Source organism: Scyliorhinus canicula, chromosome 2, assembly GCF_902713615.1.
Source record: "Scyliorhinus canicula chromosome 2, sScyCan1.1, whole genome shotgun sequence".
NCBI lineage: Eukaryota > Metazoa > Chordata > Chondrichthyes > Carcharhiniformes > Scyliorhinidae > Scyliorhinus > Scyliorhinus canicula.
In genome coordinates, this window is record NC_052147.1 from 98,899,326 (window position 1) to 98,923,253 (window position 23,928).

Below are 23,928 nucleotides of genomic sequence, written 5' to 3' on the forward strand. Positions count from 1 at the left end.
ATTGTAGATTATAAGGGATTATTAAATTGGTGTAATAGTGCAAGATTGACTCAGAGCAAATTGGCCACCTTGTCCTGATTTTCTTTGTAAGCATGATCTAAAATAGATTTCTCAAATAATATGAACCTGTCATTGACAAATTTCACCCCAATGGGTGCAATTAAGTTGAATAAACCTGTGCATGACTGAAGTCACCACACTCCATGAGTAGGCATTTAATGATTATCCTTACTGATACTATTAAATTCAGTAACTTCCCCAAACTACTGATCATTTTTTAAAAACTCCCATCAACGTTTTTCTGATTAATTTATGAATACTAAAGCATTCAGACAAAATACTGAAATGCCCACTTGCCAACTGTTTTGTCAAGGCACCTGTACATAATTATGTGGTGGGCAACCTGCAGCCCAGGGACCACATGATTCATCAGAGTTCTGAATGTGGCCTGAGACATTTTGTTGACTGTTACCCATGTGCATGGTTGTCACGTTCCACTGATTTCTGTCTGCATAGTATTTTTCCTACCGGTATAGCTGAAGTGATACGTACGTGAAGCAAGTGCAAGTGAAGTGAGGTGTGTGCTGATTGCTCACAACATTGACTGTGAGAGCCGTGTGGTCCCGCTGCATCCAAAGTGTAAATATTTATTCTGCTTTTACCACTTGGAAGTTGATGAGAATTCTATTAATAGATAAATGATTAAACATTTTCTATAATTCATCATGAAATAGTCAGTGTGCATTAAATGCATTTAATCTTGTTCATGAGGTCATGGTTTGTGAACTTGCGGCCCACTGAGATGAAGGAAGACCACTCATGCAGCCCACTCACTAGCCTAGGTTGCCCATCACTGACCTAGTACCTTCACTGAAATCATTGTTGAAACAATGTTTCCAGTATTCTGACGCACTCTTTTTAACCACCTACACAAAATTGTTGAATGAAATACATGCCTAAAAATGGATAACAGCCTTACCTGAGATGCATATGACACAAAGGTAACACCCTCCACATCATCCAGGTCTGGACTGACATCACAGAAAATTTCCTCCTGTTCCAGAAGCTGTTCAGAAGCCAAAGAAAGTGCTGCTTCGGAGACAGAACGGGAAAGTTTTGCAGACTGCCGCAGCTTTTTTGATCGACTTCGTCTGTAAGCTCTGGCTGTAAACTGCTGCTTTGATACACGCGTAGACCTGGAACTGGTGCGTGGTATTGGCTTTTCCTCAACATTATCAATAGTGCCATCTGGAGGTCTCCAGATTCCTGAACTAAATGCCTTAGTAGACAAACGTGTTGATTTAGAACAGACAGGCAAATCCTCAGTACCTGCATTACCTGCAGGTCTCCAAGTCCCAGAACTTGATGCCTTTTCAGTATGTTTGTTCTTGCAAAATTGGAAATCTTCTCCTGAGGTCTTTGGAGATGGCGTACTAAGAGACACGTTTGAGCTATGTGCTACTGCAGAGGTACTCCTTTTCTTCTTAGTTCTTCCGGACACAGAGTCAGAGTCATTTTCTTTGTATTTGGTACACTCTGGTGATGAATCCACACTTCCTACTTTAGATTTTTCAGCAGAGCTGGGTGAGCGGGTAGGTTTTTCAGCTGAGTTCGGAGAGCGGAGAGCAAGTGAGGTCAGAGGTCCCCAGTTCCTCCGACAAGGAGACAACAGATTCTGTGGCAGTTCAGATATTTTTATAGTACTCTTTGTAACAGTGCATGGTTCAAGGTAAACAACAGGCATTTTGCTGCTTTCTATTCGCAGCATTTTGGCTTTGGCTATGCCCTCAGGGCTGCTTAATGGCCGCTTGGTGACCCCAGCAGCAGTTGCTTCTACTTCACTGGCCCCATTTTTATCAATAGTTTTATTAGCTAGTTCACAATTAGTTGCATCAAGCTGTCCCCCTGATTCTGGAGTGCTATGGCTGGAAGAATCTAAATAATATTCCTCCTCTTCTTTGCATTTCAGCCCAGCACCATCAAGGTTCTCTAGGTTTGCTACATGGTCATACTCATCGTCAGGTGGCTCTTCTTTGATAATGATATTAAATGATTCCTCCTGGTCTTCAGATGATGCTGTACTGAATGGATGTGCTGAATACAGATGAGGGAGGTGTTTCAAGATGCTGTGAATAAAAAAAGAAAACACTTAAGCGAAATTCGCACCGAACATAGAATATCTTCAAGAATCCGACATATTTAAACATATAGCCCTACACTAGGTAGGTGCAGGGTAATTTCAAATTAGCTTGGCACTAATGGATGCCAGCACTTAACTGACTGACAAAAATGCTTACCTAAAAATTAGTTCTGATATTTATAGTAGACAGTATTTAGTTGGGTACGTTAAAAGGGTGTCCATAGAGTAGATGCAGGGCAACTATTTTTTCAGTTGGGGCAATCAAAAAGGAGTGAACATAATCTGAAAAGGAGAGCTGGGCCATTCAGGATAGCAATCTCCCCCCCCCCCCAACACACTCAACTTTCTTCAAATATTGGGATGAATTTTACATCAACAACAAAGCAATGTTGCTTTCTGCGGCACAGTTTTCCCCATTCCCAAAGTCAGTTTGAATCAGTCTACCAATTAACAAGATCTCCAGGAGTGCAACAGTCATGTAATTAGGGTAACTAGCCAACAGCAACCAAGAAGTAAAAACCACTGAGTCCTTTCACTTTTATTACTTACAGATAGTGAAATATAATGATTGGACCATGCACGAGTGTGACACTTGCCTGGATGAGTGCAGCTCCAACACAAGAAGCTCATACCATTGTCGCCCCATCCACCACCTTAAATATTCACTGGTTCTAGGACGTGTTTGGCACCCAATTAACGGCAATAAAATGACCTGGCGTTGGGACATGAAAACTTTTGTAATGGCGAGCAACAAACATGACTGGGCTTGCAGTTTATTATGGTGGAGTAGGGGTTGCAGAGGAACATCTCTGACCGATGGGGGCCCCATGGTTCCCTGATGCCGCTGAGGCATTAACTAAAGCAGTCGCTGAGAGGCATGGAGATATTGGGCGGGATTTTCCGTTGCCCGATGCCAATATCATAAATTGGCAATCCGGCGGAGAATCCCTTCCGACACCCAAATCAAGGGTGGTGCCAGTTTTGGAATCTCCGTCCTCGCCAAAATGGTGTTATCTCATCATGCGCCACACGCCATTGAAGCGTCATCGAAAGCCCTCTCGTGATGCTCTTTCCCCGATGGGCCGAGTTCCCGGCCGCGCGGTTGACATGTGGTCTGAGTGGCTGGGAACCCGGCGTGGTGCCTGCAAACTGTGCCCAGCACCGCCACACTCGGATGGGCTCAGTGCTGCAGGCCTGGGGGGCTTCCGCAAGGGCTGGGGTGAGAGGCCTATGGGATTGTATCCACGCACAGCCTGTGCCATGTTATACGGCGCAACCGCTACAGGTCATCGCCGTGCGCATGCGCGGCCAGGGACCCGGCCAATTTTGGCATGGGAGCCGGGAGTTTCACCTGGCGTCGCTGCTAGCCCCTCATCGGTCCCGGAATCGGTGAGGGTTCGGTGCCGATGTTGGCGTTGTAAAATGCCCGCAAATTCTCGGTTTCAGTCGGCACATAGCCACTGAAAATGGAGAGTCCAGCCCACTGCGGTAGTACAGTGGGTAGCACTGTTGCTTCACAGCTCCAGGGGCCCTGGTTCGTTTCCCGTTTGGGTCACTGTCTGTGTGGAGTGTGCACATTCTCCCCGTGTCTGCGTGGGTTTCCTCCGGGTGCTCCGGTTTCCTCCCACAAGTCCCGAAAGACGTGCTATGAAGTAATTTGGACCTTTTGAATTCTCCGTGTACCCAGACAGGTGCCAGAATGTGGCAACTAGGTGCTTTTCACAGTACTTAATTCCAGTGTTAATGTAAGCCTACTTGTGACAATAAAGATTATTATTTTTATTATTCCTGGCATTGGAAGATAAGCACGCGAGATAGGAGAAGACAACCATCCAGCCTGTCAAGCCTGTTCTGCCATTCAATACAGTTATGGCTGTTTGTCTGAAGATTCCCAACCCTTTGAGTGAAGAAAGTTCTCCTCACTTCACCCCCTCATCCAGTGACTGTGTCCATGATTAGAGACACACACACACACACCTTCTCTGCAGACTCAGCATCATTTCAGATACACAGCAACGCATGTGCAAGATAGAGAGAAGAGAGAGAGAAAAGAGAGCAAGAGCGAGATTCACTTCCTCCAAGTTTTCTCAGAAAGCAGCATGAAGGAACCAATCGCTGACCATTGAACCGACTCCCTCGAAACCTGGTCCCTAAGATCTACTCGGAGCTGAAGAGTCTGGCTTCTCCTTTCCAAAATACAAAACCTGGGAACACAACGCCCTGGCAAGCAGGCTGTTGCGACTTTCAATCTTCTTCTTAAAGGCACATCCCGATTATGGGTCCAAGGACCAGAAGTAATAATGGGAACAAAGAAAGGTCTCTTACATACCTCCTCCTTTAGAGGGATAACATGCCATTGCTACGACATTTCCTCACAAGGTGTGTGACACAAAACACACCTTCATTCATCCTTTCCCACTACGCAAGGTCCCCCACTATTACATCTGCCGCTTATCGACACTTAAACATGCAACAATGCATCCACAACAATATTGTCCTTTCGAGGAATAGGCTCAATTTTTGCTTTGAAAGGTTCCAGCAATAAACTCCAAAGGAACAATCGTGCATTCTGTGTTTTGCAATTTTCCACAAGTGCAAGCGGATTATGGTCATTATAGACTAGGCTTTGCTTATCATCATGCCGGGCAAAACTTCAAAATGATGAAAATGCTATAGCGTCTCTCTCACTGCTGGAGTACTTTCTTTGGCACAGTCGTCACAGAATCATAGAATCCCTACAGTAGAGAAGATGGGCATTCGGCCCATTGAGTCTGAACCGACCCTCCGAAAGAGCACCCTGCCTAGACCCACTTCCCCGCCCTATCCCCCATAATCCCACCTAACCTGCACATCTTTGGACTGTAGGAGGAAACTGGAGCACCTGGAGGAAACCCAGCAGACACAAGGAGAATGTGCAGTCGGAATTGAACCCGGGTCCCTGATGCTGTGAGGCAGCAGTGCTAGCCACTGTGCCACCCGACTTTCTTTTGAAAAGTATCCTGCTAGCCTCTATTTCTGAGTCGTCATCCCAGAGTAACACTGCTCCCACCCCCAGGTCGCTGGCATCCATGGCCATTTTAAAGGGTTTGGAAAAATAAGGGGCGGCCAACACTGGTTCACTTACCAATATCGCCCTCAATTTCTAAACGTTATTTGCCATTCTGCAGACCATACCACTTTTGCTTGTTTCTGCAATACATTCATCAACGGTACCACCATGGTAATTAAGCTAGATACAAATTTTCTACAGAAAACGCACATGCCTCAGTCTCCTGTTTCGTTTTGGGAATGGAGAAATCTAGTAATGGCTTTCCCTTGGCTGTTCTAGGTACCACTTGTCCCTGTACCACAGCATGCCCCAGGTATGTCATTTTTACTTTGGCAATTTGCTTCTGGCTAAATTGATGACCAAATCGGCCAATTGCAGTTGTTTAAATAATTTTCTCCAATTGTCCTACATGCTCCTTCCTTCTGACTCTGTAAAACTACCACATTGTCCGAATAGACCACGCAATTAAGTGCCCTAGCCACTACTTGATGTGTGAGCTGTTAAAATGTAGCTGGTACGTTTTACAATCCAAACGTCATGACCGTACGCTGATAGAATCCCGGAGTCACAAAAGGTAGATATCTCTTTAGCCCTGGTTGTTAAAGGAAGCTGCAAATACCCCTTTAACAAATCGATTTTCTAAAGGCATGAGGCACTGCCTACCTTCCAACACAATGCTCCAACCTGGGAATTGGATACGAATCAGTTTTGGTGATGCCATTCACCTTCCGGTAGTCTACACAGAACTGGCTTAGGTACCAAAACGACTGGCGAACTCCAGCTACTCTTACTCAGCTCAATTAAATGATTCTCAAACATATATTGAATTTCCTTTTCTATCTGAGCTAGTTCGTGGGTTCAGTCGATATGGATGCTGTTTTATCGGGTTGGAGTCACCAACGTCTACATCATGTTCAATTAATGTACTACACCCCAGTGTGTCCCTCCAAATCCTCTTGTTTTTGCAGTCGCCTTTTGAGATATTTTAATTGCTCTTCTAAGTATGCAAACTCAATATCTAACTGTTCTAGTATTATCCTATTTGTTAGTCTTACCGCAGGAAGGTCACTGTGAACTTTTGACCTCAAAGAACAAAGAAAAGTACAGCACAGGAACAGGCCCTTCGGCCCTCCAAGCCCGTGCCGACCATGCTGCCCGTCTAAACTAAAATCTTCTACACTTCCCGAGTCCGTATCCCTCTATTCCTATCCTATTCATATATTTGTCAAGATGCCCCTTAAATGTCACTATCGTCCCTGCTTCTACCACCACTTCCGGCAGCGAGTTCCAGGCACCCACTACCCTCTGTGTAAAAAAACATGCCTCGTACATCTCCTCTAAACCTTGCCCCTCGCACCTTAAACCTATGCCCCCCTCATAATTGACCCCTCTACCCTGGGAAAAAGCCTCTGACTATCCACTCTGTCTATGCCCCTCATAATTTTGTAGACCTCTATCAGGTCGCCCCTCAACCTCCGTCGGTCCAGTGAGAATAAACCAAGTTTATTCAACCGCTCCTCATAGCTAATGCCCTCCATACCAGGCAACATCCTGATAAATCTCTTCTGCATCCTTTCTAAAGCCTCCACATCCTTCTGGTAGTGTGGCGACCAGAACTGAACACTATACTCCAAGTGTGGTCTAACTAAGGTTCTATACAGCTGCAACATGACTTGCCAATTCTTATACTCAATGCCTTATGCCTTCTTGACTACCTTCTCCACCCGTGTTGTCCCTTTCACTGACCTGCGGACCTGTACACCTAGATAACTCTGACTTTCAATACTCTTGAGGGTTCTACCATTCACTGTATATTCCCTACTTGCATTAGACCTTTCAAAATGCATTACCTCACATTTGTCCGGATTAAACTCCATCTGCCATCTCTCTGCCCAAGTCTCCAAACGATCTAAATCCTGCTGTATCCTCTGACAGTCCTCATCGCTATCCGCAATTCCACCAACTTTTGTGCCGTCTGCAAACTTACTAATCAGACCAGTTACATTTTCCTCCAAATCATTTATATATACTACGAACAGCAACGGTCCCAGCACTGATCCCTACGGAACACCACTAGTCACAGCCCTCCAATTAGAAAAGCACCCTTCCATTGCTACTCTCTGCCTTCTATGACCTAGCCAGTTCTGTATCCACCGTGCCAGCTCACCCCTGATCCCGTGTGACTTCACCCTTTGTACCAGTCTACCATGAGGGACCTTATCAAAGGCCTTACTGAAGTCCATATAGACAACATCCACTGCCCTACTTGCATCAATCATCTTTGTGACCTCTTTGAAAAACTCTATCAAGTTAGTGAGACACAACCTCCCCTTCACAAAACCATGCTGCCTCTCACTAATACGTCCATTTGCTTCCAAATCGGAGTAGATCCTGTCTCGAAGAATTCTCTCCAGTAATTTCCCTACCACTGACGTAGGGCTCACCGGCCTGTAGTTCCCTGGATTATCCTTGCTACCCTTCTTAAACAAAGGAACAACACTGGTTATTCTCCAGTCCTCCGGGACATCACCTGAAGACAGTGAGGATCCAAAGATTTCTGTCAAGGCCTCAGCAATTTCCTCTCTAGCCTCCTTCAGTATTCTGGGGTAGATCCCATCCGGTCCTGGGGACTTATCTACCGTAATATTTTTCAAGATGCCCAACACCGTGTCTTTTTGGATCTCAATCTGAACCAGGCTATTACACACCCTTCTCCAGATTCAACATCCACCAATTCCTTCTCTTTGGCAAATACTGATGCAAAGTATTCATTTAGTACCTCGCCCATTTCCTCTGGCTCCACACATAGATTCCCTTGCCTATCCTTCAGTGGGCCAACCCTTTCCCTGGCTACCCGGTTGCTTTTTATGTATGTGTAAAAAGCCTTGGGATTTTCCTTAACCCTATTTGCCAATGACTTTTCGTGACTTCTTCTAGCCCTCCTGACTCCTTGCTTAAGTTCCTTCCTGCTTTCCTTATATTCCACACAGGCTTCGTTTGTTCCTAGCCTTCTAGCCCTGACAAATTCTTCCTTTTTCTTTTTGACGAGGCCTACAATATCTCTCGTTATCCAAGGTTCCTGAAATTTGCCAATTTATCCTTCTTCCGCACAGGAACATGCCGGTCCTGAATTCCTTTCAGCTGACATTTGAAAGCCTCCCACATGTCAGATGTTGATATACCCTCAAACATCCGCCCCCAATCTAGGTTCTTCAGTTCCCGCCTAATATTGCTATAATTAGCCTTCCCCCAATTTAGCACATTCACATTAGGACCACTCTTATCCTTGTCCGCCAGCACTTTAAAACTTACTGAATTGTGGTCACTGTTCCAGAAATGCTCCCCTACTGAAACTTCTACCACCTGGGCGGGCTCATTCCCCAATACCAGGTCCAGTACAGCCCCTTCCCTAGTTGGACTGCCTACATATTGTTTTAAGAAGCCCTCCTGGATGCTCCTTACAAACTCTGCCCCGTCCAGGCCCCTAGCACTAAGTGAGTCCCAGTCAATATTGGGGAAATTGAAGTCTCCCATCACAACAACCCTGTTGTTTTTACTCGTTTCCAAAATCTGTCTACCTATCTGCTCCTCTATCTCCCGCTGGCTGTTGGGAAGCCTGTAGTAAACCCCCAACATTGTGACTGCATCTTTCTTATTACTGATCTCCACCCATATAGCCTCGCTGCCCTCTGAGGTGTCCTCCCATAGTACAGCTGTGATATTCTCCCTAACCAGTAGCGCAACTCCGCCACCCCTTTTACATCCCCCTCTATCCCGCCTGAAACATCTAAATCCTGGAACGTTTAGCTGCCAATCCTGTCCTTCCCTCAACCAGGTCTCTGTAATGACAACAACATCATTATTCCAAGTACTAATCCAAACTCTTAAGTTCATCTGCCTTACCCGTAATACCTCTAGCGTTAAAACATATGCACTTCAGGCCACCAGACCTGCTGTTTTCAGCAACATCTCCCTGTCTGCTCTTCCTCAGAGCGATACTGGCCCTATTCCCTAGTTCTCTCTTAATGCTTTCACCTTCTGACCTATTCCTCTGGTACCCATCCCCTGCCGTACTAGTTTAAACCTCTTCCTCACTCTTGCTATCTCTGCCCTCTTCCACTACTCTTACCACCTGGCATGTTGGTTCCTGCCTATCTTCTGTCCTACGATGGTATTTTTTTCAACATAATTATGTGGCATAATCGGTCTTTCTTCCTACGGTTTGGAGTATCTATTAGGTAAGCCACCTTGTGTGTTAAGGTTAAGAAACTGCATGTAATCTGTTAGCTGAAGTTAACTAGCTCAGATAGAAAAGGAAAGTCAATATATGTTGGAGAATAATTTAATTGAGCTGAGTAAGAGTAGCTGGAGTTCGCCAGTTCTGTATATCGAAGCCCAGGTCATTAATAAAAATGAAGAGTGTAAGAGTCCTTCCTGTTTATTTCCTTTGTTCCCATTTAGGTTATTTTCTTCTATTATCCGTGGGCCTTTAAACAGAAGATTCAAAGTTGAAACAGCCTGCTTAGAACGGCATTGTGTTCCCAGGATTTGTATTTTGGAAAGGAGAAGCCATACTCTTTGGCACCGAATCGATCTTAGGCGCCAGGTTTGGAGGGAATTGGTTTGATTAACTGGCAACTGGTGATTTGGCCAGGGACAATGTTCTGCCTGACAATGGTCGTCAAGTGATTCACCTTCCTTCCTTCTTTCCATTCCCTTTCTTCCTTTCCTTTCCCTTCCCCTCTCTCCAGCATCAAACATCCTTATCATTTTAGTTTTATTAATATTTTCTTTCTCTTTCCCTTTTGTTGTTTGTCTGTGTACATAGAGAGTGAGGCAAGTTAGGAAGCAGGAGGGGACTGGGAAAGGGCTTGTAGATAGTCAGTTACATTTCCTGTCCATTTAATTATAATACTGTATATAATAAAAGGTTACTCGTGTTGTAAAGTTACAAATCTGGTGACTGTATTTTATTGGGCTCAACCAAGGACCTTCGGTATTTTAAATAAAATCTGTTACGGACGCATGGTCAGCTCTCAACAGAGGTTAAGAGGCTGGACCAGATGCCAGGTCTTGTTGAAGTTTTAATGCGGTGTGGAAAGATCAATTCATTCCGGGAATGATAATATAAGAAATAGGATGACACAAAGCAGATGACACAAAACTTGGAAATATTGTGAAAAGCATGGTGTATAGCTTCAAAAGGACATAGACATGTTGGTGGAATGGAAAGATGAAATTTGTTGCAGAATATGCAAAGTTTCCTTTGGTAGGAAGAACAAGGAATGGCAATATCCAATCATAAGTACAGTTCTAATTTGGGTGCAACAGCAGAGAGACATGGAAATATATGTGATCAAAATATTAAAGGTGGCAGGGCAGACTGAAAATGCAGTTAAAAAAGCATATGGCACTTCCGGTGGCTGTGATGGATCAGTAAGCCACACATTTGGGAGCTCCCGTTTTAAAGAGATTTTCCGGCTCTTTTGAGAGCCCAAAACGGAAATTTTTCGACGTCTCCCGGTGGGGGAAGGTGTGCTGAACGACTTTCCCTGCAGTCCATGACTCGAACTCGGAGTGGAAAGGGGGAAAAAACAGCAGCAGCTCCTCAGAAAAAACAGGGGAAGGGATCCAAGATGGCCACCGACAGAGCTCCAGAGGAATGGAGACTCTGGGCCCAGGAACAACAAACTGATCTCCTGCGCTGCTTTAAAGAATTCAAGGATGAAGTACTGAGCTCTCTGCAGGAAACGAACAGAAGGCTGTCAGAGATTCAGTCCACCCAGGGTGCTGCCATCAAGAAGTTGCAGACGCAGGCCATTGAACGAGAGGAGGAGGCCGTGGTCCTCGTGAGTAAGGTGGAGGGGCACGTAGCACTCCACAAGAAGTGGCAGGAACGCTTTGAGGAGCTGGATCACTGCATGAGGTGGAAAAACCTGCGGATCTTGGGCCTTGCAGAGGGGCTGGAGGGATCGGACCTGACAGCCTATGTGGCTGTAATGCTGAATTCGCTAGTGGGGGCCGGATCTCTCCATCTGCCCTTGGAGCTGGAGGGAGCGCACAGGGTGCTGGCCAGGAGGCCCAAGGAAGATCAATCCCCGCGTGCGGTGCTGGTGAGGTTCCACCGGTTCAGTGATCGGGAGTGCGTGCTGCGCTGGGCCAAGAAGGTGAAGAGCAGCAATTGGGAGAATGGGGTAGTGCGGATCTACCAGGACTGGAGTGCGGAGGTGGCTAAGCGGCGGTCCGGATTTAATCGGACGAAAGAGGTGCTTTATAGAAAAAAGATAAAGTTCGGAATGTTGCCGCCCGCACGCCTGTGGGTAACTTATTTGGACCGGCACCATTATTTCGATTCCCCGGAGGAGGCGTGGGCCTTCGTGCGGACGGAGAAACTGGACTTGAACTAGGGGTTGGGGGTTGCGAGGTCGGCTGTAAGATATTAGTGCTGGATTCTGCTGTCGCTGTGTTCTCTTTTTCTTCTTGTTTTCTTCTTGTTTTAGTACTTTTGCACTTTTGATATGGTTATTTACTGAGGGGTTGTTCTGCTATGTTTTTGTTTTTGTGCTGTGGGACATTGTCTGGGCTGTGTATCTTGAGGGGAGGGTATGTTGTATTCTATGCCGGAGTGGGGGTATGGAGTGGGGCTGATATTTGGGAGCTGCGTCAGAAGGGTATGGTGGGGCAGTGCAAAAGCGCGGGCTTTCCTCTGGTTTCCCGTGCTGCGGGGCTGGGGGGTGGAGATGGTGACGGGGGAGGCGGGGCCTTAACTGGTTCTTCCCCGCGCTGGAGCGGTGCCAGGAGGAGGGATAGATTGGGGGATGATCCCACTTCGGGAGGGGTCGGGCTATTGGCGGGAGTTTCCGGGGTCAGCAGAAGTTAGCTGACCCACGGAAGTACAATGGAGGACGGTTCGCGGCTGGGAGGGTTCCTAGCCTGGGGGGGGAAGGGAGGGGGGGGGGGAAAAGGGGAATACCGGGTTGCTGCTGGTAGGGTCAAGAAGGAGCTGGTGGGGGCTGGGGGGACAGAGGTGAGGGGTTGTTGCTATGGGGACGGGGTCGAGCAGGGGGTGCTGGCCTGGGGCGGGCAGTCAACGGGCTATGGCTAGCCGATGGGGGAGGGGGGCGGGACGCCCTCTGATCCGGTTGGTCACCTGGAATGTGAGAGGGTTGAATGGGCCGGTGAAGCGGTCGAGGGTACTGGCTCACCTGAAGGGGCTAAAGGCGGATGTGGCAATGCTTCAGGAGACCCACCTGAGGGTGGCGGACCAGGTCCGCCTGAGGAAGGGATGGGTGGGGCAGGTTTTCCACTCGGGGTTGGATGTGAGGAACCGGGGAGTGGCGATTCTGGTGGGGAAAAATGTGTTGTTTGAGGCATCGGAGGTGGTGGCGGATAAGGGGGGTAGGTATGTGATGGTTAGGGGCAGGCTACAAGGAGAGAAGGTGGTACTGGCTAGTGTGTATGCCCCAAATTGGGACGATGCGGGCTTTATGAGGCGTATGTTGGGACGGATCCCGGATCTGGAGGCGGGAGGTCTGATCATAGGGGGGGACTTTAATACGGTGTTGGATCCTTCACTGGATCGGTCCAGCTCTAGGACGGGTAGGAGGCCGGCGGCGGCCAAGGTACTGAGAGGGTTTATGGACCAGATGGGTGGGGTGGATCCATGGAGGTTTGTAAGGCCGAGGGCACACGAGTACTCTTTCTTCTCCCACGTCTACTCTCGGATAGATTTCTTCGTGGTGAGTAGGGGACTGATTCCGAGAATGGAGGAGGCCGAGTATTCGGCCATTGCAATCTCCGACCACGCTCCGCATTGGATAGAGTTGGAGATGGGAGAGGTGCGAGACCAACGTCCGTTGTGGCGGTTGGATGTGGGGTTGTTGGCGGAGGAGGAGGTGTGTAGGAGGGTCCGGGCAAGTATTGAGGGGTACCTTGAGGTGAATGATACGGGGGAGGTTCAGGTGGGGATGGTCTGGGAAGCCCTGAAGGCAGTAATTCGTGGGGAGCTGATATCCATCCGGGCACACAGGGAGAGGAGCGAAAGGAGTGAGAGGGATAGACTGGTGGGAAAGATGCTGGAGGTGGACAGGAGGTATGCAGAGGCACCAGAGGAGGGACTATTGGGGGAGAGGCGCAGCCTGCAGGCTAAATTTGATTTGCTGACCACTAGAAAGGCGGAGGCACAGTGGAGGAAGGCACAAGGGGCAGTGTACGAACATGGTGAAAAGGCGAGTAGGATGCTGGCTCATCAGCTGCGTAAGCGGGATGCGGCTAAGGAGATTGCTGAAGTGAGAGATAAGAGTGGGAATGTGGTGCGGAAGGGGATAGAGGTGAATGAGGTCTTCAAGGATTTTTACGGGGAACTGTACCGGTCGGAGCCAACGGGGGAGAGGAGGGGAATGGAGAGGTTCCTTGACGGGCTTTCTTTCCCGAAGGTGCAGGAGGAGAAGGTGGAGGGGTTGGGTGCGCCGATTGAGCTGGAGGAGCTAGTTAAGGGGATCGGGCAGATGCAGTCAGGGAAGGCACCGGGGCCGGATGGGTTCCCGGTGGAATTTTATAAAAAGTTTGTGGATCTAGTGGGCCCCTTGCTGGTGCGAACACTCAATGAAGCGTGGGAGGGGGGGGGACTTTGCCCCCGACGATGTCACGGGCGCTGATCTCATTAATTTTAAAGAAGGACAAGGACCCCCAGCAGTGTGGGTCATACAGGCCCATATCTCTCCTCAATGTGGATGCTAAGGTGCTGGCAAAAATCCTGGCCACCAGGATAGAGGACTGTGTGCCAGGGGTTGTGCATGAGGACCAGACAGGTTTTGTGAAGGGAAGGCAGCTGAACACGAATGTGCGGAGATTGCTGAATGTCATTATGATGCCGGCGATTGAGGGGGAGGCAGATATAGTGGTGGCACTGGATGCGGAGAAGGCCTTCGATAGAGTGGAGTGGGGGTACCTATGGGAGGTGTTGGGGAGGTTTGGATTTGGTGAAGGGTTCATTAGATGGGTAAGGCTGTTATATGAGGCCCCGATGGCGTGCGTGGCTACGAATAGGAGGAGGTCGGAGTACTTCCGGCTTTACCGAGGGACCAGGCATGGTTGCCCCTTGTCCCCCTTGTTGTTTGCACTGGCAATCGAGCCGCTGCCGATGGCATTGAGAGATTCAGAGAGGTGGAGAGGCTTGGTGCGAGGTGGAGAGGAACATAGGGTGTCGTTGTATGCCGACGACCTGTTACTGTATGTGGCGGACCCGGTGGGAGGGATGCCGGGAGTGATGGAGTTACTAGCCGAGTTTGGGACCTTCTCAGGTTATAAATTAAACTTAGGCAAGAGCGAGGTGTTTGTGGTGCACCCTGGAGACCAGGAGGAAGGAATTGGTAGGCTCCCGCTTAGGCGGGCAGGGGAGAGCTTTAGGTACCTGGGGGTGCAAGTGGCCAGGGACTGGGGGACTCTCCACAAGCATAACTTTACCAGGCTGGTAGATCAGATGGAGGAGGAGTTCAGGAGGTGGGACATGCTGCCATTGTCGTTGGCGGGGAGGGTGCAGTCCGTCAAAATGACAGTGCTTCCGAGGTTCTTGTTCCTTTTTCAGTGCCTGCCCATATTTATCCCCAGGGCCTTCTTTAGGAGAGTGACTAGCAGTATTCTGAGTTTTGTGTGGGCACATGGGACTCCGAGAGTGAGGAGGGTGTTCCTGGAGCGAGGAAGGGATGGAGGTGGGCTGGCACTGCCCAACCTTCTGGGGTACTATTGGGCAGCCAATGTGTCAATGGTGCGTAAATGGGTGATGGAGGGGGGAGGGGCGGCGTGGAAAAGAATGGAGATGGCGTCATGTAGAGGTACGAGCCTGGGTGCCATGGTAACGGCACCGTTGCCGCTCTCCCCTAAGAGGTTTACCACGAGCCCGGTGGTGGCGGCGACCCTAAGAATCTGGGAACAATGGAGACGGCATCGGGGGGAAACAGGGGGTTCGTTGGAGGCTCCACTGGGTGGCAACCATCGGTTCATCCCGGGGAACACGGATGGGGGATTCAGGGGGTGGCAAAGGGCGGGCATCAGCAAATTGAGGGACCTGTTTATTGGCGGGAGGTTTGCGGGCCTGGGGGAACTGGAAGATAAATTTGGCCTTCCCCAGGGGAACATGTTCAGATACCTGCAGGTAAAGGCGTTTGCTAGGCGACAGGTAGAGGGATTCCCTTTGCTGCCCTCGCAGGGGGCGATGGACAGAGTGCTTTCGGGGGTGTGGGTAGGAGAGGGGAAGGTGTCTGACATCTATAAGGTAATGCAGGAGGTGGAGGAGTCGTCAGTGGAGGAACTGAAGGCTAAATGGGAGGAGGAACTCGGGGAGCAGATAGAGGACGGGACTTGGGCGGATGCCTTGGAGAGAGTCAACTCTTCCTCCTCATGTGCGAGGCTTAGTCTCATCTAATTTAAGGTGCTGCACCGGGCCCACATGTCCGGGACTAGGATGAGTAGGTTCTTCGGGGGTGAGGACAGGTGCACCAGATGTTCGGGGAGTCCTGCGAACCACGCCCATATGTTCTGGGCATGCCCAGCACTGGAAGAATTCTGGAAGGGGGTGGCGGGGACGGTGTCGAGGGTGGTTGGATCCAGGGTCAAACCAGGGTGGGGACTCGCGAATTTTGGAGTTGCGGTAGAGCCGGGAGTGCAGGAGGCGAAAGAGGCCGGTGTCCTGGCCTTTGCGTCCCTAGTAGCCCGTCGAAGGATTCTGTTACAATGGAAGGATGCAAGGCCCCCCAAGTGTGGAGACCTGGATCAGTGACATGGCGGGATTTATAAAATTGGAAAAGGTCAAATCTGCCCTGAGAGGATCAATACAAGGGTTCTATAAATGATGGCAGCCTTTTTTGGACTTCCTGGCTCAGAGATAGGTAACTGGGTCAATAGCAGCAGCATCCCGGGGGGGGGCATTATTGTAGTGTTTATTCTGTAACTTTATAGTGTGTTAATATGCGTTGTGGTTAAAATGCTGGGTTGTTCATGGGGATGGGGCGAATGTATATGATTGTTAATAGTATTGTTATTTTCGGTATTTTACTAAGGTGCGTCAATGTTGTATAAAATCAAAATTTCTCAATAAAAATTATTTTAAAAAAAAAAAGCATATGGCACCCAAGGCTTTATTAATAGGGGCATACAGTACAAATGCAAGGAAGCTGTGGGAACGTAGCAGTATTGTCGCTGGATTATTAACCCAGAGACCCGGGGTGCCAGAGTTCGAATCCCACCACAGATGATGAAATTTGAATTCAGTTAAAAACCATTATGGACCATGAACCATTATAGACTGTTGTAAAAACACACCTAATACTCTTTAGGGAAGGAAATCGGCCATCCTTACCTAGTCTGGTCTATATGTTACTCTTAACTGCCCTCTGAAATGGCCTAGCAAACCACCTGGATAAAAGGACATTTAGGGATGGCCAATAAATGCTGCTCGAACCAGTGACACCACTCTCATGAACAAATTAAAAACAAGTTTTATGACATGCCTGCATGAACACTGGATCGGCCCCAACTGGAGTACTGTGCCTGCTTTAGGAAAGATGTGAACATGTTCGAGATGGTTCAGATAAGATTAATTAGAATGGTGTCACGGATGAGGAAATTCAGTACATAGATAGATAAGAGAAGCAGTAACTGCTCTTTTAGACAAGAGAAGATTTTTAAAATGGGTAAACTTGAGTCAGTGGGAAAATCTGGCGACAAGACTTAGAGGTATCAAAATCATGAGGTCAGGATAGGGTAGATCAGGAGAAATTGTTCCCCTTACTGAAAGGATCAAGACCGAGGGATATTAATTGAAGGGATTTGGCAAAAGAAGCAATGGCGACATTAGGATTTTTCTTAAAATGCAGAGTGGCAAGGGTCTGAAACGCACTGCCCAAAAGAGAATTGGATCTTTATTTAAAGAGGAAGAAATTACCGGGCTACATGGAAAAGGTAGGGGAGTGGAATTAGGCGAATTGCTATTCGAGATTTGGCACAGATCCATCAGTCTGAATGGCCTCTTTCTGTGCATTAACAATTCTATGATTCTATTCTATGATTAGTGGTGTCACTCCAGACTTCTCAAGAACTGCAATTAAGAAAGGCAACTAAGCTAACTCCTATAGAATTAATTCATGAGGAGCTCTAATCCCATTTGGGAGCTGGTGGACCACCAGAGTGATACACAACAACCACATTTGCAGTAGGTTTCTGTAGCTTAACGAACTTTGGCACAGAGTTGATGAGCTGGTGTGTGAGCTTCAGACACTTATGCACCAGGGAGGAAGAAACCTGGAAACCTTGATCCAGGAGGCAGTCAAGAACACAGGAAATAGGAGGAGTACACCATGTGGCTCATCAAACCTGCTCTACAATTCAATATAATAATTGCTGATCTTGGGCTTCAACTCCATTTTCCCACCCACTTCTCATATCGCTTAATTCCCAGAGACCAAAAAAATCTCTCTAACTCAGTCTTGAACATACTCAACAATGGAACATCTACTACCCTCTGGGGTAAAGAATTCCAACGGTTCACAATCCTTTTTGAATGAAGTAATTTTTCCTCATCTCAGTCCTAAATGATCAGCCCCTTATCGTGAAAGTGTGCAACTGTTTTAAATACCCCAAACAGCGGAAACAATTCCTCAGCACCTAATCTAACAAGCCCCTTCAGAATTTTGTAGGTTTCAAGGAGATTGCCTCACATTCTTCTAAACTCCATAGAATATGAATGAGCCTAATTTAAAGAGAGATGGTGACAGTGGTAGTGTCACTGGACTAATAAACCAGAGATCCAGAGTAAAGATTTGGAGGCCGAGGTTCAAAATCCCATCACTGCTGGTGGTGAAAATCTAGACCATGAAACCATTGTCGATTGTCGTAGAAACCCACCTGGTTCACCAATGTCTTTTAGGGAAGGAAATCTTACTTGGTCCGGCCTACATGCGATTCCAAATCCACTGCAACGTGGTTGACTCTTTGCCCCCTTAAGGGCAATTAGGGATGGGCAATAAATGCTGGCCCAGCTGTGATGTCCATGTCCCACGAACGGGAAAAAAAAAAATTACTGGGCCCAATTTAGTGAACAACCCTTTTGGTGAAGTACTTCAGATTTGATCCATGATAAGGGACAGGGAGGTCCTCGGCAATGAACTGAGTATATCACCACTGAGTTACATCTCATCAACTGCAAGACAGCAGAGATTGAGTGGTAAATCTGGGAGAACATAGCTACGACAGAAAGAGTTTTCAGGAATTAGGATTGAAAGCAAGGGAGACATGGAAAAGAGGGTATGTGAAAGCTGAATCACACTGAAGAATGAGAAACCAACAATAACAAAATTCACCCTCAACTCATTTGCTGCCAATTACAAGGACTATATAGTACCTTGAACAAAATAAAACAGCACAAAATACTTGACAGAAATTACATATTACATGTGAAGTGATTTGCAAATTATTTTTCAATATTGGAATGTGGGCTACGCTTTATACAGCAGTATTTATTACCTGCCCCTAGTTGCCTTGAGGGCAGGAAGAGTCAACCATAAGGTGTGAGATGGAGACACCTACTTGGGAGTGGCAAGTTCCCCTCCCTTATGAATATAGTAACCCAGCCAGGTTTTCAAGAGAATCTGGTGCTTTTATCTGGTGGCAGTCAGGAAGAAAGGAATCAGGGGAAGGGGAAAAACTTCTGAAATAAAGGAGGGGAAATAAGGCAGAATGACTTTAAGGGAGTATTAAGAGTGCAAGACTGAAATAGTTGGATGGATGGATGAGATGTTTCACAGTAAGCACTGGGACTACAGCGCAGAGTACCCGGGTTCGAATCCCGGCCCTGGGTCACTGTCCATGTGGAGTTTGCACATTCTCCCTGTGCCTGCACGAGTTTCACCCCCACAACCAAATGATGTGCAGATTAGGTGGATTGGTCATGCTAAATTGACCCTTAATTAGAAAAATAATAATTGGGTACTCTAAATTTATTTTTTTTAAAACAAAGAAAGAAATAGTTGAAGGATTTGTGACTGAAAGTAGAGCAATGGAGCTGAGCGAAGATGAAGAAGGCTAGAGTTGGAACAGCAGAGAATCCATGCAAGAAAACAGACTGAATGAAGTCATAATTGTAGGGAAGAGTGAAGCCACGGAGGAATCTGCAGTTCAGGTAAAGGATTATTAAATCAATAGGGAAATGAAATACTGACAGTTGGTGTATATAGGAGTAACTGGGAATAGGATTGAAAGCAAGATAGGATGCAGGTTGTGGAGTTTTTAAACAAACCATAGAAGGAAAGCTTTGTAATAATCAAGACTGTAGACATGTAGAAAGCTTCAATGGGGTGAAGTAGAAGCAGCAACTTTGTGGAGATGGAATACAGTGATATATAGGGTTGGAGGAACAGTTCCACATCAAACAGGACAAGGAGACAGTGCCCCATCAGAAAGACAGGCAGATGCTATCATACAAGCCAAATAAATTAGAATAGAAGACATTTGGTCTCGTCAATATTTAGCCTCTCTTGCAATCCAGAACTTGATATTGTCCAAGCAGCTGGACAGCATAGTGATGATCATGGATCAAAAGTGGTAGCAGAGATAAGATAGCACACATCTGAAAGCCCAGATGATGCCAAGGAGCAGCAATCACAATAACAAAGCATGTTGCTGATAATTTTTAACAAGGTAGTCTCAATATTGTAGGCACAGCCTGAAGAAATTCAAAGAGAAAATAACGGGAGGGACTGATAAGGAGCTGGGTGGTGATAAAAAAAAACTTGAGAGCTTCTGAGAAAGGGAGGTTGAATTTGATGCTAAGTTTTGAAAGGTCAGAGATCAAGCCTCAGGAATGGAAACAACCAACAAAATCCAAATAACCATAGAAGAATTAGGAACTAGGGTGGCATGGCGGCACAGTGGTTAGCACTGCTGCCTCACAGCGCTGAGGACCCGGGTTCGATCCCGGCCCCAGCTCACTGTCTGTATGGAGCTTACGCATTCTCCCTGCGTTTGCGTGAGTTTCACCCCCACAACCTAAAGATGTGCAGGGTAGGTGGATTGGCCACACTAAATTGCCCCTTAATTTGGGGGGGGTGGGGGAATTGGATACTCTAAATTTTATTTAAAAGAACTGGAGTAGACCAGATGGCACCTCGAGTGTGCTCCACCATTCAATGATGGTTGCTCAGCTTCAAATTCTTTTTTTCTGCCCACTTCCCATATCCTGATTCTCAGAGACATCAAAACATTGTCCAGCCTTTTAATGATGGAGCATCCACAACCCTCGAGGGTAGAAAATTCGAAAGATTTACAACCTGGCAAGTGAAGAACTTTCTCATCTCAGTCTTAAATTTACTCACCTTTACCCTGAGCCTGTTCTATGTTCCATGTTCTAGATTCCTCAACTAGGAAAAACAGCCTCTCAGTGTCTACCCTGTTCAGTTTTTTGTTATTCATTCATGAAATGTGGGTGTCACTGGCAAGTTGCCCATCCCAGTTCCTCTTGAACTGAGTGGCCATTTCAAGAGGGAATAAGAGTAAAACACACTGTTGTGGATCTGGTGTCACATGCAAGCCAGACCAGGCAAGAATGGCACATTTCCTTCTCTAAATGGTATTGGTGAACCAGATGGGCTTGTAGGACAATTGATGATAGTTTCATGATCACCATTACTGAGACGAGCTTTTCAGTTCCATATTTATAAGTGGGATTCAAATTCCACAAGCTGCAGAGGTGGGATTTGAATCCATATCCTCAGAGCATTAGCCTGGGCCTCTGGATTGCTAGTCCAGTAACATTACAATTATGTCACTGTATCCACCCCCCCAAAAAAAGTCCCTTCAGAATTTTGTACGTTTAAATTAGATCCTCTTATTTTTCTAAATTCCTGAGTACAGACCCAATGTAATCAGCCTCTCATTTTAAGGCAGTCCTCTCATCCTAGGTATAAATCTAGCAAAAATCTGTGACACCACCTCCAATGCAAATATACCCTTTCTTAACAAAAACTGCACCCAGTGCCACAGTTGTGGTCTCAAAATCCTGTATAATTGTAGCAAGACTTTCTAGTTCTTGTACTCAAATCCTCTTGCAATAATGGTCAACATGTGATTGGTCTTCCTAACTACTTGCTTTACCTGCATGGAACCTTCAACCACCTGTATGAGGACAAGTCTTTGAACATCAACATTGACAAGGTTTGCATCTTTTTTTTAAATATCCTGCTTTTCAATCCTTACTGCCAAGTCAATAACTTTATCCTTCCCACAGTGAAAGGTCTATATAGATTTGAAGACAGAAATGATAAGAGCCGGTAATGTAGGACGAAAGGGAGTGGTTATGGGACAAGCAAAGAAACCATGGTGTTTCCAGACAGTTGCCAAAACATGAGTGCAACTGAAACCTGCAAAGAAAACTGAAACCAAACGAAAGCAGATGTTACAGTCTGAACCGGTAGAACTCCATGTTTACAGTCTGAACCGGTAGAACTCCATGTTTACAGTCTGAACCGGCAGAACTCCATGTTGAGTCCGAAAGCTATCAAGTGCCTAATCAAAAGACAAGCTGTTGCTCCTCAAGCATACATTGAACTTCCTTGGAATACTGCTAAAGACGGAGGACAGAGGTCAGCGTGACAAGACCCTGGTTGAAAGCTCACGGAGAAGCCTAATGTTAAGTAATGGGTTAAGAGACATTGCAATTAGTAGTCTCATTTATGTTAAGTGTTCAATGATTGACACTGATATGTAAAGGGGCTTCAGGTGGACTCTGGAGCTTGTGATGATCTGTAGAGTTCCGTGCAGAGTGAGTTTGAACCATTAACGGTGTGTTGGTGAAAAAGGAGCTGAACTCTTGCCTCTTCATACCACAGCATCTAGTACATGCTAACACCTAAAGTGTCCTATGTTTCCTGGAATATCCTAATTAGCATGGAAATTTGGAAGAAATAAAGAGATATGATTGAGGGTCCAGAATGCATTTCTAATAGTGGGAAAACTGTCACCAGGTCATAATTTCTATGTGTAAAAGACAGAAACTTTCAGCGTCCACACATGTGCAATTCAACATGGAACTCTGGATGTTGCCGTCAATAATCTCCTGCTGTTCCACAAAGTGCACTGATGCAGTATTCACAAATGTAGTCAATACAGAATCACTGAGTTGACATGAATTTTTACATGCCGTTCTCATAAAAATCATTGAAAATATTAAGCCTTATTGAATGAAATGTAACTGAATTTTTAAATATGCATAACTTCTGAGGCTAAAAAAAACCCAAATTTTATACAAGTATCATTTCTTTATTCATGAGCTTTAAAAACATCCTTAACGTTTAATATTTCATCTCCCACCTTAACAAATCTTCATTTTGTATGAAACTATTTAAAAATAAATCTGTGATTTTTACTTCCTGATTTGCTATCTGTAGGTCTCCATCCATCTGATTGGCTTTGGAGCCTACTTGATGATTTCATTGGGCACTGTTCCCCTACAGATGACCCCAGATTGAAAGTTACGCTGGGATATGGGAAAATTAAGATTCTAGATCCCACAAAACCTCTGTAGGCAGCTTTTAGAAGTCAGTGCAACCATCATGCCTTCACCACTGAACGTAAAATGTGGTCCATTTCCTTAATTCAGGAAACTACATCTAGAAGTGAACAATGTCTAAATGTGCGGTTTTCTGATTTAAGGACACAAAATGAGAGATTGTTGGGAACTCAATAGGACAAGAATACTGAAAGCAAAAGCATGAACAATTTGCATGTGGCAGATGTGTCGAGGTGGATGCAAAGGTCCAAGGTGAAGACATTTAGACTATTAGAAGATTTCTGGAACAGCAGATCCATATTTTCTTTCAGGGAGGAAGTTGCTTTCAGACAAGTTTAAAGCAAGCAAGACGATATGTATACTAAGAGAAATTGAAGTGATTAGAAATGGCTTTGGTGAAGAGTTTTCAGAGGTGGCATGATCGCTGGAGATGACAGAATCAAGAGGCGACTCTATGGGGTATAATAGGTGGAGAGGTAGAATGAGGGCAAGAAACAAGAAAAATAATGTACTAAAGCAGCAAATGTCTGGCCTAATTGCTATAACCAACTTAGAGCATCACAATACCTAAGCATTTATTGCCTTATTCAATAAAACCAAGTCAAAATGCTCAGCAAAACAATACAAGTTATTTCAAGTATCTGCCATGTAGTGCTGAGAAGATCCTCCACACATATTAATTGCACATCAATTGTGTTTAATTACATGCAGGTGGAGGACATTATTTAGAGATTCACTTTGGCACATATTTTTTAAAAATTTAAAATACCAATTGAAACTGCAGGGTGGCTGCATTAGGAGATGTATGATTAGAATGTTTTACTTTGTAAATAAATATATGACTGAGTAAAGATTGGCTTCAGTACTATCCTTCACCAACTGATGTTGCAGAATACCCATAAAGGGAACTACATATGTAGAGAGGGCATCAATTTTCATTTACAGATTCCAGTTGGCAAGGCCATACATTTGGTGTTATGTTCTAATATACAATTTTCTAATCCCGTTTATGAATTTACAAAAAAATTATCTTCTTGAAGGCGGCACATGGCATGTTAACACTGTTGAGGACCCGGGTACGAATCCCGGCCCTGGGTCACTGACCGTGTGGAGTTTGCACATTCTCCTTGTACCTGTGTGGGCTTTACCCCCACAACCCAAAGATGGTGCAAGAGGGAGCGA

General features: G+C 46.2%; 1 protein-coding gene across 1 annotated transcript in view; it reads right to left on the bottom strand.

Annotated features, from left to right (window-relative positions):
• LOC119962263 (MAX gene-associated protein-like) overlaps positions 1 to 23,928 on the bottom strand; it is a 151,952-nt gene that overhangs the window by 110,530 nt on the left and 17,494 nt on the right. The window contains 1 exon segment of the mRNA XM_038790254.1: positions 980 to 2,126. Within this exon segment, the coding sequence (XP_038646182.1) occupies positions 980 to 2,126 (1,147 nt within the window).